We start from the raw sequence: 14,973 nt of genomic DNA, 5'->3' as shown, positions 1-14,973 counted from the left end.
TCCCCTATGAAGCCAACTGGGGAACCAGGTAGAGCAGCATGCTCCAGGACACTCTCCCAGCCTGACTCAGGAAGGTGGAGGGAGCTCACTGCAGCCTCATCCACAAAGAGGGCGAATGTTAGGACGTGTACACATGGTTCCGTTGGGCAAGAGATGGATCCGAATCCAAGTGCAAGTTGGCTTCCCCCAAGATCCCTAGGTGTGCCCTGCTGCGTGGGATGAGGGATCACGGTCAGGCGGCGGGGCGAGCACTGCGTGGCAATGCCTGTCTTGCAGAGCGGTGGGACCTGAGCAGCCTTGGGTATAGTATAGATGCAGCACAGAGCAACGGAAAGCACCAGGGCGCGGATCCCAAGGGCGCAGGGGCGCTCCGTGCCAGGGAGAGCCGGTGGCAGGCTCTGTGCTCACGGAACTCGGTCCTAGTGGGAACACTAATCGAGTTAACAAGGTGACTTCCTTGTCTTAGTCTCATGAGGATGGCTAACCGAGCCGTTGAGAGACTGCGGGGAGGAGGCGTCCAGAACTGTGCCGGTATTGCGCCAGCACGGCGCAAGGTGGGCAGGCTCAGGGCGCCGATCTGGGGCGAGGCCGGTCCTCTGGAGAACCCGCTCGGAGTCCAGCTCGTTGATAGACGATGACTGCAACCTGTTTGCCGGCTGGCCTCAATTTCGGAGCCGCAGCCCAGGAACCCGCAGGGTAGTTCCTCCTCGGACCACTGGAGAACTACATTTCCCGGCATGCCGTCGCGGCTTGCCCAGGCCGGGCTTGCGTCGAAAGAAGCCGCCAAAAGGATATACGTTAGTTCCGTTGCGCGAGTAGTCCCACGTTCTGTAGTCGTGAGCTGAGACCCGGAACAGCGGCTGGTTTCCGGTTCGCGCGACGGAAGTGACGCAACACCGGCGCGCCGCAGAGCTAAGACCAGAGCCGAGGTCGCGATGAATCGCGTCCTGAGTGTGCGGGCGGCTGGGTGAGCTCCGCGCGGTCTCGGCGGGGCCGAGGGCGGGCTCAGCGTGTGCCGCGCTCACTGCTCTCTTTCTTCCAGGGCTGTCCGGGACCTGAGGCTCGTATGCTGGGCTTCCCAAAATCTGCAGTCTCCGCCTGGTTCCCGGGCTCGGGCCCAGCCCGAGGGCGAGGAAGAGGACGACCCTAACCGCCCTATTCCGTTCTCCTCCAGCAAAGCCCACCCAAGCCGTTGGACTGTGGAGCATTCCCTGGGAGGGGAGCAGCAGCGGCCCTGGTTCAGGGTGCTTCCCTTAAGCCTGTCCCTCCTGGCTCTGGTCATTTGGTGCTTCTTTAGACAGGAGACCGACACAGACCTCTGGTTGAGACAGGTATTGGAAGAAGAGGTGCCGGAGCCCAGCGATCGTGCTGAGGAACGTGGAATTCCGGCTACCCACGAAGCGAGAACTTAAAAGTGGCGCCCTGGTGGGGGGTGGGGGCAGCGAAGGACTAGGCAGCTGCTCTTTGGCTTTGACGTCGCGTTTGACCGTTTCTGTCGTGGTTATGTGCGTCCCCAGACTGAAGGATTTGTTTGGATGGCGCATCTGGCCACGCCGACCCGCGGGAAGGAGAGAGCAAAATGTCCGCAGATCGGAACTGGTTCCTTGCTTGATACTTAATGTTCAGCGATTATGTTCAAATACTTTTTGAACCATAAAAAAGGTTTTGGTTGCAGCGTGTGCTGTTGTATTTGTGATTTTGCTCAATATGATGTTTCCAAAGCAATTCTTGCCACACTTGTAAACCAGTGTGCAGGTCATTTCCTTTCTGAGACAGAATAACTGGCAGAAGAGTTAAACTATTTCATAATGTACTGTTGTGTGTATGAATTTTAATTTGCTAATACAGAATTAAGCTAATACCCCTTTTTTCCACATCTCTAGTTCTTTTTCAGTTCCTTTGTTTTTTTTTTACCTCACCCCCACCCCCAGAATAGGAACTGAGGGGAAAAAACCTAAGTAAATGTAAATTGTGAAATACATTATCAAACGATACCAGAATGATGGAACTTAGATCTCTGCAAATTTTTGTTTAGCAAGGCAACAATTTTCTGAATAGAACTGATACATATTTCTTTTGACAAATTATAGACAGTGTTTCGGGTGACCAAATATGTTTTTCAAGTAGTTCTTAGGAATCTTGCATAATTCTGAAATACATGGTGCATAAAAGCAAGATTTTATTTACGTAAAGTTCTAGTGAAAGGTTTCTCCTTGGCGTGTGTATGATGCTGAAGGTAATGGGAGGCTTTCTCACTAGGGTGTCTAAAGGCCACTGGCTCTGTGGCAGTGCACTGGCTTCTCACAAGGCCTCTGCTGAAGTGCTCTGCGTCCCTGGCACGCCTCGGTAGATTATGCTTGTCAGGGAAGTGGGACTGATACAGGTATGTGCATTTTTTAAAGATGGAGAGTCCAAGGTTTGGAAACACTGACCCAATCATAGCTCAAGTCCCATTGTCAGTCCCTTTGACCTGGTGGTGTGAACTCTCTCTCTTATTTATTTTTTTAAAGATTTGTTATTTTTAGAGGGGGGGGGGAGGAAAAAGAGAGGGAGAGAAACACAAATGTGTAGTTGCCTCTCATGTGCCCCCTACTGGGGACCCGGCCCACAAAGCAGGCATGTGCCCTGACTGATCATTGAACTGGCGACCCTTTGGTTCGCAGGCCGGCACTCAATCCACTGAGCCGCACGAGGCAGGGCTGAACTCTTCCTTGAGCAACAGGCATGCAAACCTGAACCCTTTCTTTGCCCTCACTTGCTCCTGCATGAGAAAAAAAGTCAATTAATGAGAAAAATTTTATTTTAATTAAAAGTAACTCACAAGAAAAGCAATGTGATTGACCTGGCACAGCTACACATGATAACAGGCAGAAGGAAGAGAGGACACATCACACCATATGCAACAGATCCTGAGTGCCTCCAGGGTGGCTATTAACGAGGACTTTTCCTAGGTTTTGTCGTGAACCGAAAGGAGGACCGAAGGCCCACTGGCAAGTGTGGGCAGACCCTCCCAATACTTGGACTTTGCAAAGGGGTAGCAGCAGAATAGGTAGACAGGTGAACTGCAGTTGAAATCCTGTTATTACTTAACTACTTTTGTAGTATGCTTGTCTTATTTCCCCAACTGGGCTGTAGATTTTATGTTTCTCAGGGTGCTGGGGACATTCACTGCCTCAGGTAAGCACCCAGTAAGGATTTGGGAGGCAGAGGCCGAGTGCAAGCATGCTAGAGCAGAAGCGGTTGCAGTGATGAGGAATTACTGGGCGGAAGGAGGAGAAAATTGTTTCAAAGGAAGAGGAGGTTAACTAAATGGTCTCACATCTTCCAAGCAGCTGAGTTGTGTTGGAAGGTTCTGGTAATGCTGTGCATTTATTTACCCCTGTGCTCCAAAAGTAAAACACTTCTAAATTTACAGTGTTTTGCTATTTTATATACCTAGGTACTACTATAGCCTTTTAAGAACAGTCTTCAAAATCACAAAAAGTTACACTGAATTTTAATAATAGCCTAGCAGAATTTTCTTTGATCTCTTCAAGGAAGATGCCTCACAGATGAGGTAGAACAGTAGGCATCTTGGTACTCCCATCTCTATAGCAAAGGTCCCCAGATTTTAAGATCTTGAGCCCCAACTTCCTTTTCTGAGCTCGAAGTGGCTGTCTATACATCTCTCGTAGGTTCCAAATGGGATTCATCTCTTCCCAAACCTGTTTCTTTGTTAGGTATCCCTTCCAAGCTGGGGACCTTGAAATTACCTTGGACTTCTTTCTCATTCCCCTCTTCCTGGCAGTCTTCCTCCTTCAACAAATTCATGGGCCCTATCCTCTGCTTCATTTTCCTGCTTGATCTTAGAAGCTATCATGCTGATTTTTTTTTGCCATTTCCCAGGTTTAAATGTAATGATTGTAGAGGTAATGATTCATTTAGAAAATAAACATAAAAAGCAGGTGAGAGCTTTTATTGTGTTACTTGTAGTTCAAAAAGTAACTTACATACTTGGGAAAAAACATATGGAACTGTTATATCTTTCTTTGTTTTTCATTTAAATAGTATTTTTCACATCAGTAACAATTCTCAGGTAGCACTGCCATTAGCGTAGCACTCGGAACTTAACCCCGTCATGATTACTGGGCTGTTAGGTACTCTCAAGGTTTTGCTAAACGACTAATAATTACGTTTGTACGTGAATCTTACTCTGAATCTGATTCATTTTTAGGTCAGAGTTCCTACAAATGGAACATTTTTTCTGTGAAGGCCAGCACCAGTTTGCCCTCCCAGCTGTGCGCCAGTCTGCCTCGTTGCAGCCACCAGCGCTGCGGGTTGCTGTTCAGAGCAGGAGAAGTCTGCCCGCTCCAGTGCTCAGCCCTTGTTTCTATTTGATTTCTATTACTGGCAGGGTTGAACATACAAAAAATGTCTCTTCTGCCACATATTTACAGAATAATATACTCTGGGCCTGGGCTGTGTCCTGAAATGCACACCCTGGTTCTTACTCCATGGCCGGCTGAGCTGGGGCAGCTGCTGCTGTTTCTGAGTTCCCACCCTGTTGGTGACACTGAGCCTCTTGGATTCTTCTCTAAAATCAGCTTTACTGGCTTCCGGTCAAGATGTCAATGTGTGTAGACATGGCTTGCCTCTTTCCACAAACACTTGAAAATTATTACTAAAATATAGAACGACCATCACTCAGGGACATCAGAAATCAAGTTGAATGGAAGTCTGACAACTCTGGAAGCAAAGAAACCACATCCATCTAGATGGGCAGGAGGGGTGCGGGTGCAAAACGGGCTGGCTCCACACCCACGTGAATAAGAATTTGGGAGGGAGATCTCTGGAGGGAGGAGTCCCAGACCCACACCAGGGTTCCAGTGTTAGGAAGATAAGTCCCCACAACTTCTGGCTGCAAAAAACAACTAGGATTGAGTTGGTGGAGGAGGCTTCTGGAATCCCAAGCAGTTCCTCTTAAAGATCCCACACACATGCCCTGGCTAGTGTGGCTCAGTGGATTGAGTGTTGCCTACAAACCAAAGGGTCACCGGTTTGAGTCCCAGTTGGCACATGCCGGGGTTGTGGGCCAGGTCCTCCAGTAGGGAGTGAACAAGAGGCAACCACACATTCATGTTTCTCTCCCTCTCTTCTTTCCTTCCCTCTAAAAATAAAAACCTTAAAAAAAACCCCACAAATTTATTTTAAAAGAACCCACACATGCACTCGCCTACTCAGACGTACTCCCTCTGAGCCTGAGCACCAGGGTGGCAGCTTGAAGGGCACCAGTGGCATTCAGGGAGAGACTAAAGTGTCTGGCATCTAGGTGTGCAGAGGCCGTTGTCCCTTTGCTGAGCCCTGCCCCCAGAGCAGGTAGGCTGGTGGCACATCTGAGACTCCATCAAGCTCACTTACGTTGTTTGACCCACCTTGGAGATCCATGGAGGCTCTGCCCCACCCAACTTTATGGGCCCACCCAAGCTGCTTTTCCTTAAGAATGGCTGGTCTTGGCTCCTAATTCCTATCGAGCAAGTAACAACTGGTTACAGTGAGCCCGAGTGGCAGCCAGATTAGATTCATGGCTGGGCTTTGCTTGGGAATTTCCAAGCCCAGCACAAGTAGCAGTGCTCTCAGGTTGCTTTACAGCTCAGGCAGGGTTCACTGCACAAAACACAGGTGAGGGCTGACCTTGACCTGTTCCACCTGGGAAATCCCAGGGCCACAGTATGGGGCAGAGCACCCAATGGACAGCTACAGACCACATTGGAACACCACCACCCTGCCCCTGCACAGCTGATCCTCACAGGAGGTGGAGGTGGGTCGTCAGTGGTCACAGCCAGTCATTGTAGCTGACTGGCCTGGGTAAATCCCTTGCATTGATCTGCCAATAGCAACAAAGGCTCAACTACAAGAGGAGGGTGTACTCAGTACCTAGCTTGGGTGATGGTGGAGGCTGTGCCAATGGATACCTACTACATTAGGCCACACTACCAAGATGCGGGGTCAAAGCAGCTCTACCTAATACATAGAAACAAACACAGGGAGGCTGCTGAAATGAGGAAACAAAGTAACACAGCCCAAATGAAAGAAAAGAGCGACATTGCAGAAAAAGAGCTAAACAAAATGGAAATAAGTAATCTATGAGATGCAGAATTCAAAACAGTTTATAAGGATGCTCAAAGAATTTAATGAGGACCTCAGCAGCATAAAAAAGACCCAGTCAGGAACAAAGGATATACTAATTGAAATAAAGAACAATTTACAAGGAAACAAGAGTGAATGAAGCTGAGAAACCAATGATTTGGAACATGAGGAACCAACAACCAACCAATCAGAACAATAAGAAAAAAATAGTCCAAAACAATTAAGACAGCATAAATATCCTCTGGGACAACTTTAATAGGTCCAACATTTGCGTCATGGGGGTACCAGAAGAAGACAAAGAGCAAGAAATTGGAAATCTATCTGAAAAAATAGTGAAAGAAAACTTCCCAGTTTGGTGAAGGAAACAGACATGCAAGTTCAGGAAGCACAGAGAGTCCCAAACAAGATGTATGCAAAGAGGCCCACTGCAAGACACATCATAAGTAAAAGGCCAAAGGTTAAAGATAAAGAGAGAATCTTAAAAGTAGCAAGAGGCCCTGGCTGGTGTGGTTTGCCAGATTGCAGGGGGGAGGGGAAAATGTGTGAACAGGTGGGATGGAAAGTCCAGTACAGGAAATGGAGCAGCACAGAACCTATGGAAGAACCTATGCATGACCCACCGGTATGAACAATGATGGGGGCATTGCCTGAAAGGAGTGGGGGTGCTGGGTCAAGTAGGGCAAAGGAGGAAAATCAAGATAACTCTAATAGCATAATAAAATATAATTTAAAAAATAAGAGAAAAAGCTTTATTGATATATAGTTAACAAATTATTTAATTCACTCTAAGAATATACAATGAAAAGATATTTAGTATGTTCACAGGGGGCACCCCCATCACCCATCACCACAATGCAATTTTAGAACATGTTCATACTCCCTAAAAGAAACTCCGTGCCTAGGAGCCGGAAGCAATGGGACCCATTATTTTCGGCCTCAGCTCGTAGCTGGGGGTCAGAGTCAGTGAATGAGTGACAATGACTGAGTAGCCTGTGCAGGCTGTCTAAAAACCCGGGACCTGTTGGCTCCATCTCCTCCCGGAGCCCAGCTCCGGGTCACGCATGGCAAGCTGAGGGTCTGGGCAGCACCAGGCGGAAGAGGGGCTGTGGAGAGGGCAGGGCGCGTGTGCACTCGGACCACCCGGCACCCTCGGGGGACTGGGCGGCGCTGTGCACGAGAGATGCGGGAGTGGCACAGCCAAGCGCACGGGGTGTGTCCCGGGCTGGACTGGGTCTGGGGTCCGCGCGGATCGCCGCGGGGAGTTAGCGGGGCGCTGGCCGCTGGCCGCTGGCCGGCGCGCTTCTCCCGCGGAGGTGCACGCTGGGGCCGCGGCCGGGGCGGGACGGGTGGGCGTGGCCCACGGGGCCGGGGAAGGTGGGCTCCCGCCGCGGGGGAGCCGCGGAGGGGCGGGGGCAGGCCTGCGCGGCGCATGCGCGCTGCATTGTTTTGACTGAAAATGCCGTCTGTTTCGAAAGCGGCCGCGGCGGCGCTGAGCGGGTCCCCCCCGCAGACTGAGAAGCCGACCCACTACAGGTCAGTGTCCCGGCCGCCGCGGGAGCGGGCCGGGGTGGCCCTGTGCGCCCCTGATCCGCGCCCCTGTGCCCCTGGGCCTGGGTACCGCCGCTGGGTGCGGCCTGGGGCCCGGTGCCGCCCCCGTCCCACGCCCCGCGCGCCATCCCCGGCCTCCGCCGGCGCGGCGCCTGGGCTCTGGGCCGGTGGCCGTCTGTCCGACTCCGGCTGCAGCTGCCTGAAGTCGGGAGTCGGCGCTCACGGTCTGGGGTGGCACCTAGGCTTGGGAGCTGGGGGACGCACCGGGGTTCCGGGGTCCACGCGCCTCTGTTTAGGGGTCGGGGACTGAGCCTGGGGTCGGGGTGGGGGGCGCGGAGAATGCACCTGGGATCCGGGATGGGGAGCCATCGGGACTACTGCTGCCTCCGCCCGGGGTCGGAGGTGTTACCTGAGCTTTGGGATCGGGCGCTCTTGGGGTCTGGGTGTCGCGCCTTAAGTTGGGAGTCGGGTCTGTGGTCGGGATGGGGGGGGTAGCGCCTGAGATCTGGGAAACGCTCCTGGGCTCAGAGGGGGGCGAGGCTGGGGTCTGGGATCCTCTGGAGTCGGAGTGGCAGGCGCGCCTGGGGTCGGGGATGGAGGAGGCGGCGCCTGGGGGTCCGCGTCGTGGTTCCGGGGGTCCGCGTCGGGGTTGGGGATCGTGCCTGGAGTCGGCGAACTCTGCCTAGGGTCCGAGGAACGCGCCTGGGCTCGGGGCGGGTTGCCGCCGTTTCGACTCCGAGCGAGGGGTCGCACCTGGGGTCGGGGATGACACCCGGGCTCGGGGGCCGGGGCGCTCCCGAGGTCGCAGTGTCGCGTCTGTGATCGGGGGGGGGAGGGGGCTGTGCATGTTGTCTGGGGGATCGACACTGAGGTCCGGCTCAGGATGGGGGAGTTGGTGGCAGGAGCCATCTGGACTCGGAAGGGGGGTCGCGCTTGAGGTCGCGTTCCTCTGGGCCTGTGGGGTCAGGTCATCCCGCCCACGAGTTTCCAGGCTGCTCGCCGGCAGAAGCGACCTGCAACGCTGTTTGTCTTTTTAGGTATCTAAAGGAGTTTAGGACAGAGCAGTGCTCCCTGTTTGTGCAGCACAAGTGCACCCAGCACAGGCCATTTACCTGTTTCCATTGGCATTTCCTAAATCAGCGTCGGCGCAGACCGCTCCGCAGGCGCGACGGCACCTTCAACTACAGCCCAGACGTGTACTGCTCCAAGTACGACGAGGCGAGTGGCGTGTGCCCCGACGGCGACGAGTGAGTGTGTGTGTGTGTTGGGAGGGGATGTCAGCCTCCAGGGTGACAGCTCCTGTTGCTCTGCCTCTCCACCTGGCCTTGCCAGGGCGCGCAGACCCCTGGTTCTTTTAAGCACCTGGCACACCTGTACAGGGGATCCTATCTTAATTTTGAAGTTTTTCCTGGGACCAGGACTGGTGGGGGGGCGGGGCAATTCCCTATCTTTAGGCCGATGTGGGAAGGACTGTGTGCCTCAGTCGACTGCCACACACTTCTCCAAATTTCTTGCATTAGAACCAGCCCAGCCCTGGCTGGTGTGGCTCAGTGGATTGAGCGCTGGCCTGTGAACCAAAGGGTTGCTGCTTCAATTCCCAGCCAGGGCGCACGCCTGGGTTGTAGCCTCAGTCCCGGGTGGGAGGTGTTGGAGAGGTAACCACACACATTAATGTTTCTCTCCCTCTCTTTCTCCCTCCCTTCCGCTCTTTCTAAAAATAAATGAAATCTTAAAAAAAAAAACACGAAAGCAGCAGCCCAAATGAGGTATAGCTTTTAGGTTTGGGACCATTTTTGTACAAGAGTTGCCCATTGTTTTTGTAGCAAGAGAGTTTTTTTAATATGTGTGCTCACACTATGCAAATATATCTGTAATGTTACTGTTTTTGCTGTTTACATGTTTAATTGAAAAAACAATTTTACACCTTGGCTGGTGTGGCTCAATGGATTAAGTACTGGCCTGCAAACCAAAGGGTTGCCGGTTCGATTCCCAGTCAGGGTACATGCCTGCGTCGCGGGCCAGGTCCCCAGGTCAGGGTGCACGAGAGGCAACCACACACTGAGGTTTCTTTCCCTTTTTCCCTCCCTTTCCCTCTCTCTAAAAATAAATTTAAAAAATCTTTAAAAAAATTTTTAAAAATTGTATTAGGCTGTCGTCATTTATGCAGCACTTTTAAAGTTTCGGAAATCAAGATTTTTTGGGGATTGATTTTTTTTTTAGAAGTTTCCTGATGGTGTTATAAACAGATGGCTTTATTTTGAAATATAGGGTGGGGTTAAAGTAGGTCTACAGTTTTGAGTATGAGAAAACAGTTTATTCTTGTATTATTAATTATTGTGATATTTGCCATACAAACAACTGTGAACTTCCTTTTGCCCCAGCCTGTATGTAGAATGGGAAAACAGAAAAAAGTACAGTCAACTTCTATATTCATGGACAGAGATTGGGAGTTACTGGGAGGTTTTGCTTTTTCCTATGGGCTGTTTGATGGGGGTGGGGGGCCATTCCTGCCGAGAGGTAGGGCGGCATCACTGTGCCTAGGCCCCTCTAAGAAAGCAGCTTGGAACGCCTCTGTCTGGAAGGGGATCTGATTTGGGGGGGCCCTCAAGCCCCATCCCCTGACCCTCTGAGGGAGGTGATTCTTCAGCTGTGCTACCTTTTGAAGACTGGTTTTATCCTGCGACACACAGAGACTGGTGTGAGTCTGTTCTTCTTCATTTTCCACGGTGCTTAGGCCAGCGAGTCCATTTTTAATCAGTAGTGATTTTATAAACTTTATGCTCTACTGAAAGCTGTTTAGTTAACGCCAACTAGTTACATAGTGTTGTTGTTAAGGGGCTTGAAGCCTGCGGAAATAATGTAGCCAGCTCCACCAAGGTTAGGATTGTTTACTTCTGTGAGGTTTGAAAAGTGCCTTTTTAAATGCTTGTTGAGCCAAAGTTTTCTGCAAATGGGTCTTCAGCAGAGAGAAGTTTTTGTCTAGCTGAAGCCTGGTATCAGGTCCCCATTTCCCTGGGTCGGGTCAGTCACCTCTCTGGATCTTGGGGCCCGAGTCGCTCTGCTGCTTGACGTTGGTGCAGGGGTCCAGTCATCTGGTGTGTCTGACCCCGTCCCAGAGTCCAGCATGGGGGATTGAGTGGCAGTATTCGCTGGTGCTGCTGTTAATGCATGAAGAGAAGCACGTTCTAACAGCCGTCTTGGGTCCTGGAGTCTGGATGATCCGGTGGTGACCCGGCCGCACTGCTGGGCGTGGGGGCGGAGACCCACTCTTACAGGGTGAGGAGTACTGCAGTGAGCCGCTGTCTGAAGCTGGTCCTTTTAAGCTGGGTTCAAACAGTAACTAAGTGATACGTAATTTACTATAAAAATATTAAATATTATTATTAAAATAAAAAATATTAGTGTAGTCTAAATGGAATGTAGGTTATCATTGAGAAACAGGATGAGTGGGACCAAGATGCTTGCCTGGCATTCTCTGTTTTGGATGCATCCTGTGTATCTGTACACAGTAAGAAAGTCACATGTGTCTTTTTTAAAAAAAGACTTTGTTTATTTATTTGTAGACAGAGGGGAAGGGAGGGAGAAGAAGTAGGACAGCAGTACCAACGTGTGGTTGCCTCCCACGTGCCCCACACCAGGGACCTGGCCCACAACCCAGGCCTGTGCTGACTGGGAATCGAACCGGCGACTCTTTGGTTCGCAGGCTGGCAGTCAATCCACCGAGCCACAGCAGCCAGGGCTCGCATGTGTCTTATTAAAGATTTTGTTTGTAACTTCTAGTGAGCCTATGTGATGCCTTGCTTCGGACCTTCAGGGTGAATTTGACAGCCAGGCGGCTCCCCTGGGGACCTCTCCGTAGTGCCTGCTCGCTCCCTGGTAGAGAGACTTTCTTATCACCCACCAATGAATGCCCTGAAGTTTGTCCTGTTGAATTACATATGCTGGCTCACAAAGGGTTGCCAGGAAATTCATAAATACATACTACCTTTCAGAGCAAGGACAGAGTCTTTCTTTTATTTCAGTTCATTTTCTATTTTGAGCATTTGTATTACCAACCTATTATTTTAAGGCATGAATATGTATCAAAGAACAAAGACCCTTCAGCCAACCCTTCAGACGGGTGACAGAAGCACTGAATGTTGCTCTTGCCACTGGCGGGGACACCATGGGGCTGAGGCCTGGGGCAGGGAGGGATGGGGACTGCCGGGGGGTTGACACACCTGCCATCACCCTCCTCCAGTGGCCCCTCCCCTGCTGTCAGCCCCACTGTCACCTGCCCCGTCTCACAATCACCCCACCTCCAGTAGGTCCCTCTCTTGATGTCACCCCCCCCCACTCCCGCTGTCACCCCCGGAGAGCCCCCCTGCTGTCATCTTCCCCTCTCCATGGGCAGCCCCTGCTGTCACCCCTTTTCCTTGGTAGGCATCACCTCCCTCTCGCTCTCATCCCTTCTCTGATGACCCCTTCCCCTGCGGTCACCTGCCTTCTTTGGCAGGCGGTCAGTCTCCTCCGCCGTCACACACTCCCCTCCCTGAGCGTTCTCCCTGTCATCTCTGGATGGCCTCCCGCTGTCATCCCCCCAACCCAATGTCACCCCTTTCCCTTGGCAGGCAGTCACCCTCTTAACCCTCCTTACCCCTCCGTCTGTGGACTCCTACCCTGATGCAACGCCCTCGCTGCCACCCCCTCCCTCCGTACACCGGCACCCCTTTGGCTGGGAGGGTCCTCTCTGTGTGGGAGCCCTGCGGTCCTCCTGTTCCCACTGCCCTTTGTTCTGGTGGACACGCCCCTTCCTGGGCGCGGGCCGTAATTGGCTGTCCGAGTCTCGCGCTCCACCCCTTGCCCCTCCTCCGTGGGAACCGGTCTCACAGAGGTGCCGGCCCTCCAGGGTCCGCGGCTGGTTGCGGGTCTTCCCTAATCTTCGGACAACGAGTTGGCGGTGCAGAAAACCGCTTCTGAGCCTAAGGTCGGGCCCAGCTCCACAGGGTCAGTGTTCCCACCGGGGCGGATCCATCTCGGTTATTTCTTAGGCTGGAAAACGACTTTTGTGTGGAGGTTTCTTGGGGCCAAGCCACATCCTGAAAGCTGCTTGAGAGGGGCATCGGGTGTGGACAGCCCTAGGCCCCGCTCTGGTCGCACTGAGTCATCAGGGCTGGTCCTGGTCTTTGCCCCTGGAACCAGGTGTGGTCGGGACCTTCTGCTAGCGCAGCTCTCAGGCATGGTCAGGCATATACAGACGTCGGTTCTGACATTAAAAAAGAAAAATCCTCCCAGCGTCTGAGAGGCCCATCCAGGAAACGTTTTTTATTGGAAGACAATTCAGACAGTCCTCAACGATACGTATACTAAGTAAAAGTTCTCTTTCCTCTGTCAACCCTGCTCCTGTCCTAGACAGACTGTCCCTGACTCCAACAGTTACAAATTTTCTTGTTTTTTTTAAATTAAAGAAAATTCTTACCTGAGAACATTTTTTTCGTTGCTTTTAGAGAGAGCGGAGGGGAAGAGAAACATTGATGTGAGAGAGAGGCATTGATTGGTAGCCTCCTGTGTGTGCCAGGACCAGGGACGAGCCTGCAACCTAGCTGTGTGCACTGACCGAGGCTCAAACCCAAAGCTGGTTACAGCATGATGCGCCAACCAACCCAGCCACACCGGCCAGGGCAAGTTTCCTGGTCTTAATAAGAAATGGGCCTTGACCAGTGTGGCTCAGTTGGTTGAGCATCTTTCCGCAAACTGAAATTTCGCCATTTTGATTCCGAGTCAGGGCGCATGTCTGGATTGCGGGTTCTGCGCCCCCGCCCCCGGCCCAAGTCTGGGCTCATAGGAGAGGCAACGGATCCATATTTCTCTCTCAACATGGATGTTTTCCTCCCTCTCTTCCTCCCTCCCTTCCTCTCTCTCTAAAAATAAATAAAGTCTTTAAAAAGAAATGGGCCCAGCCCTGGCCAGGCAGCTCAGTTGTTGGAGCATCTACCCGTACACCAAAAGGTTGTGGGTTCGAATCCCCCCACTTCCCCATCAGGTCATAAACCCCGGTTGCAGGCTCAGTCCCAGGCAGGGACGCCTATGGGAGGCAACTATTCGGTGCTTCTCTCTTGCATGTTTCTCTCTCTCCCCCCACTTCCTCTCTCTCTAAAATATCAATAAACATACCTCCCGGTGATGATTAAAAGAAAGAAAGAAATGAGCCTGCTCATCAAGAGGTGTAACTTTCCAGGTTGACTCCGGAGATCTGCGTTATTCGTTGTAGGGCCCCCTGCCACTCTCCCCACAGGTCCCTCCCTCCTCACTGCACTCCGGGTTTCGGGGGGCACCAGCCTCTCGGTGGGCCAGTGGCATGTGATTCAGTGGACCCTCTCTTGTGAGCCAGGGCGGCTCGGGGACCTTTCTGCGTGTCTGAGGTTGGGGGGCCTGCTGCGTCGTACTTGGGTTTAGCGTGGCCGTTCTGTCAAAAGGTGCGTTTGCAGTGTTTACTTTTTTTATTGTATTTTTTCCATTTCCATTTAGTCCCCTTATGCCCCCTCCCTGCTGCAGTCACCACCCTGTTGTCCATGTCCATGAGTCCTTTTTCCTTTTTGCTCAATCCCTCCACCCTGTAACCTACCCCTCAATAGCTGTCATGTGCTCTCCACCTATGAGTCTGTCTCTATTTTGCTTTTGTTAGTAAAAGGGGAAAGATTTATATGATCTGAAGAGAAACCAGGGTATTTCACTTGTTAGTTCATTTTGTTCATTACATTCCACATATGACTGAAATCACGTGTCTTTCTCTGACTGGCTTATTCGCTTAGCATAATGTTCTCCAGGTCCATCCATAGTGTTGCAAAGGGTAAGATTTTCTTTTTTATGGCCGAGACAATGTTTAATTTTTAAAAGTCAAGTATTTTAGGGCCTGAGGCTTAGGTAGAAGTCTGTTCAACTTCAAGGTGGTTATAAGCTTGTTGTTCAAACATTTGTTTCAAGGTTTTATGGGGAAGGGAGGGAGAAAGAGATGGAGAGGAACATCAGTGTGTGGTTGCCTCTCATGCCCCCACTGGACCTGGCCTGCAGCCCAGGCATGTGCCCAGGTTGGGAATCGAACTAGTGACCTTAACGTGCTGTAGTCCACACGCAATCCACTGGGCTACACCAGCCAAGGCGTTGGTTAAGCGTTTTATGAGTGTGCTCTGCTTGCGCTTTTGGGGTAAGGTGAAAACCAAGGGCAGGTGTAGAACATTAGAGTTTCATTAGCATGAAATTCAATAGTCGGGGCTGCTTACAGACTAGAAGAAAACACAAACTTTTTGGTTTCAAATCAGC

The 14,973-nt window shown here is 51.6% G+C and overlaps 2 protein-coding genes across 8 annotated transcripts in view; both read left to right on the top strand.

Moving 5' to 3' along the window:
- Window positions 1–828: 828 nt before the first annotated feature.
- UQCC4 (ubiquinol-cytochrome c reductase complex assembly factor 4) lies at window positions 829–1,689 on the top strand. The gene is made up of 2 exons (XM_024553418.4): window positions 829–967; window positions 1,043–1,689. Exons 1-2 carry the CDS (start codon window positions 936–938, stop codon window positions 1,410–1,412), a joined length of 402 nt encoding a protein of 133 aa, XP_024409186.2. The 5' UTR covers window positions 829–935; the 3' UTR covers window positions 1,413–1,689.
- Window positions 1,690–7,535: 5,846 nt separating this feature from the next.
- The window catches only part of UNKL (unk like zinc finger), a 49,373-nt gene continuing 41,935 nt past the window's right edge, over window positions 7,536–14,973 (top strand). For 5 of the 7 annotated variants that reach the window (XM_053927810.2, XM_053927808.2, XM_053927800.2 and 2 more), the window contains exons 1-2: window positions 7,536–7,659; window positions 8,712–8,921. In XM_053927810.2, the coding sequence (XP_053783785.1) occupies window positions 7,583–7,659; window positions 8,712–8,921 (287 nt within the window). In that variant the 5' untranslated portion in view covers window positions 7,536–7,582. The remainder of the gene's footprint in view (window positions 7,660–8,711; window positions 8,922–14,973) is intronic. The other 2 variants (XM_053927816.2, XM_053927804.2) reach the window with 2 other exon arrangements.

Source organism: Desmodus rotundus, chromosome 1, assembly GCF_022682495.2.
Source record: "Desmodus rotundus isolate HL8 chromosome 1, HLdesRot8A.1, whole genome shotgun sequence".
Classification (NCBI taxonomy): domain Eukaryota; kingdom Metazoa; phylum Chordata; class Mammalia; order Chiroptera; family Phyllostomidae; genus Desmodus; species Desmodus rotundus.
This window is presented reverse-complemented; position numbering and strand designations above follow the sequence as displayed.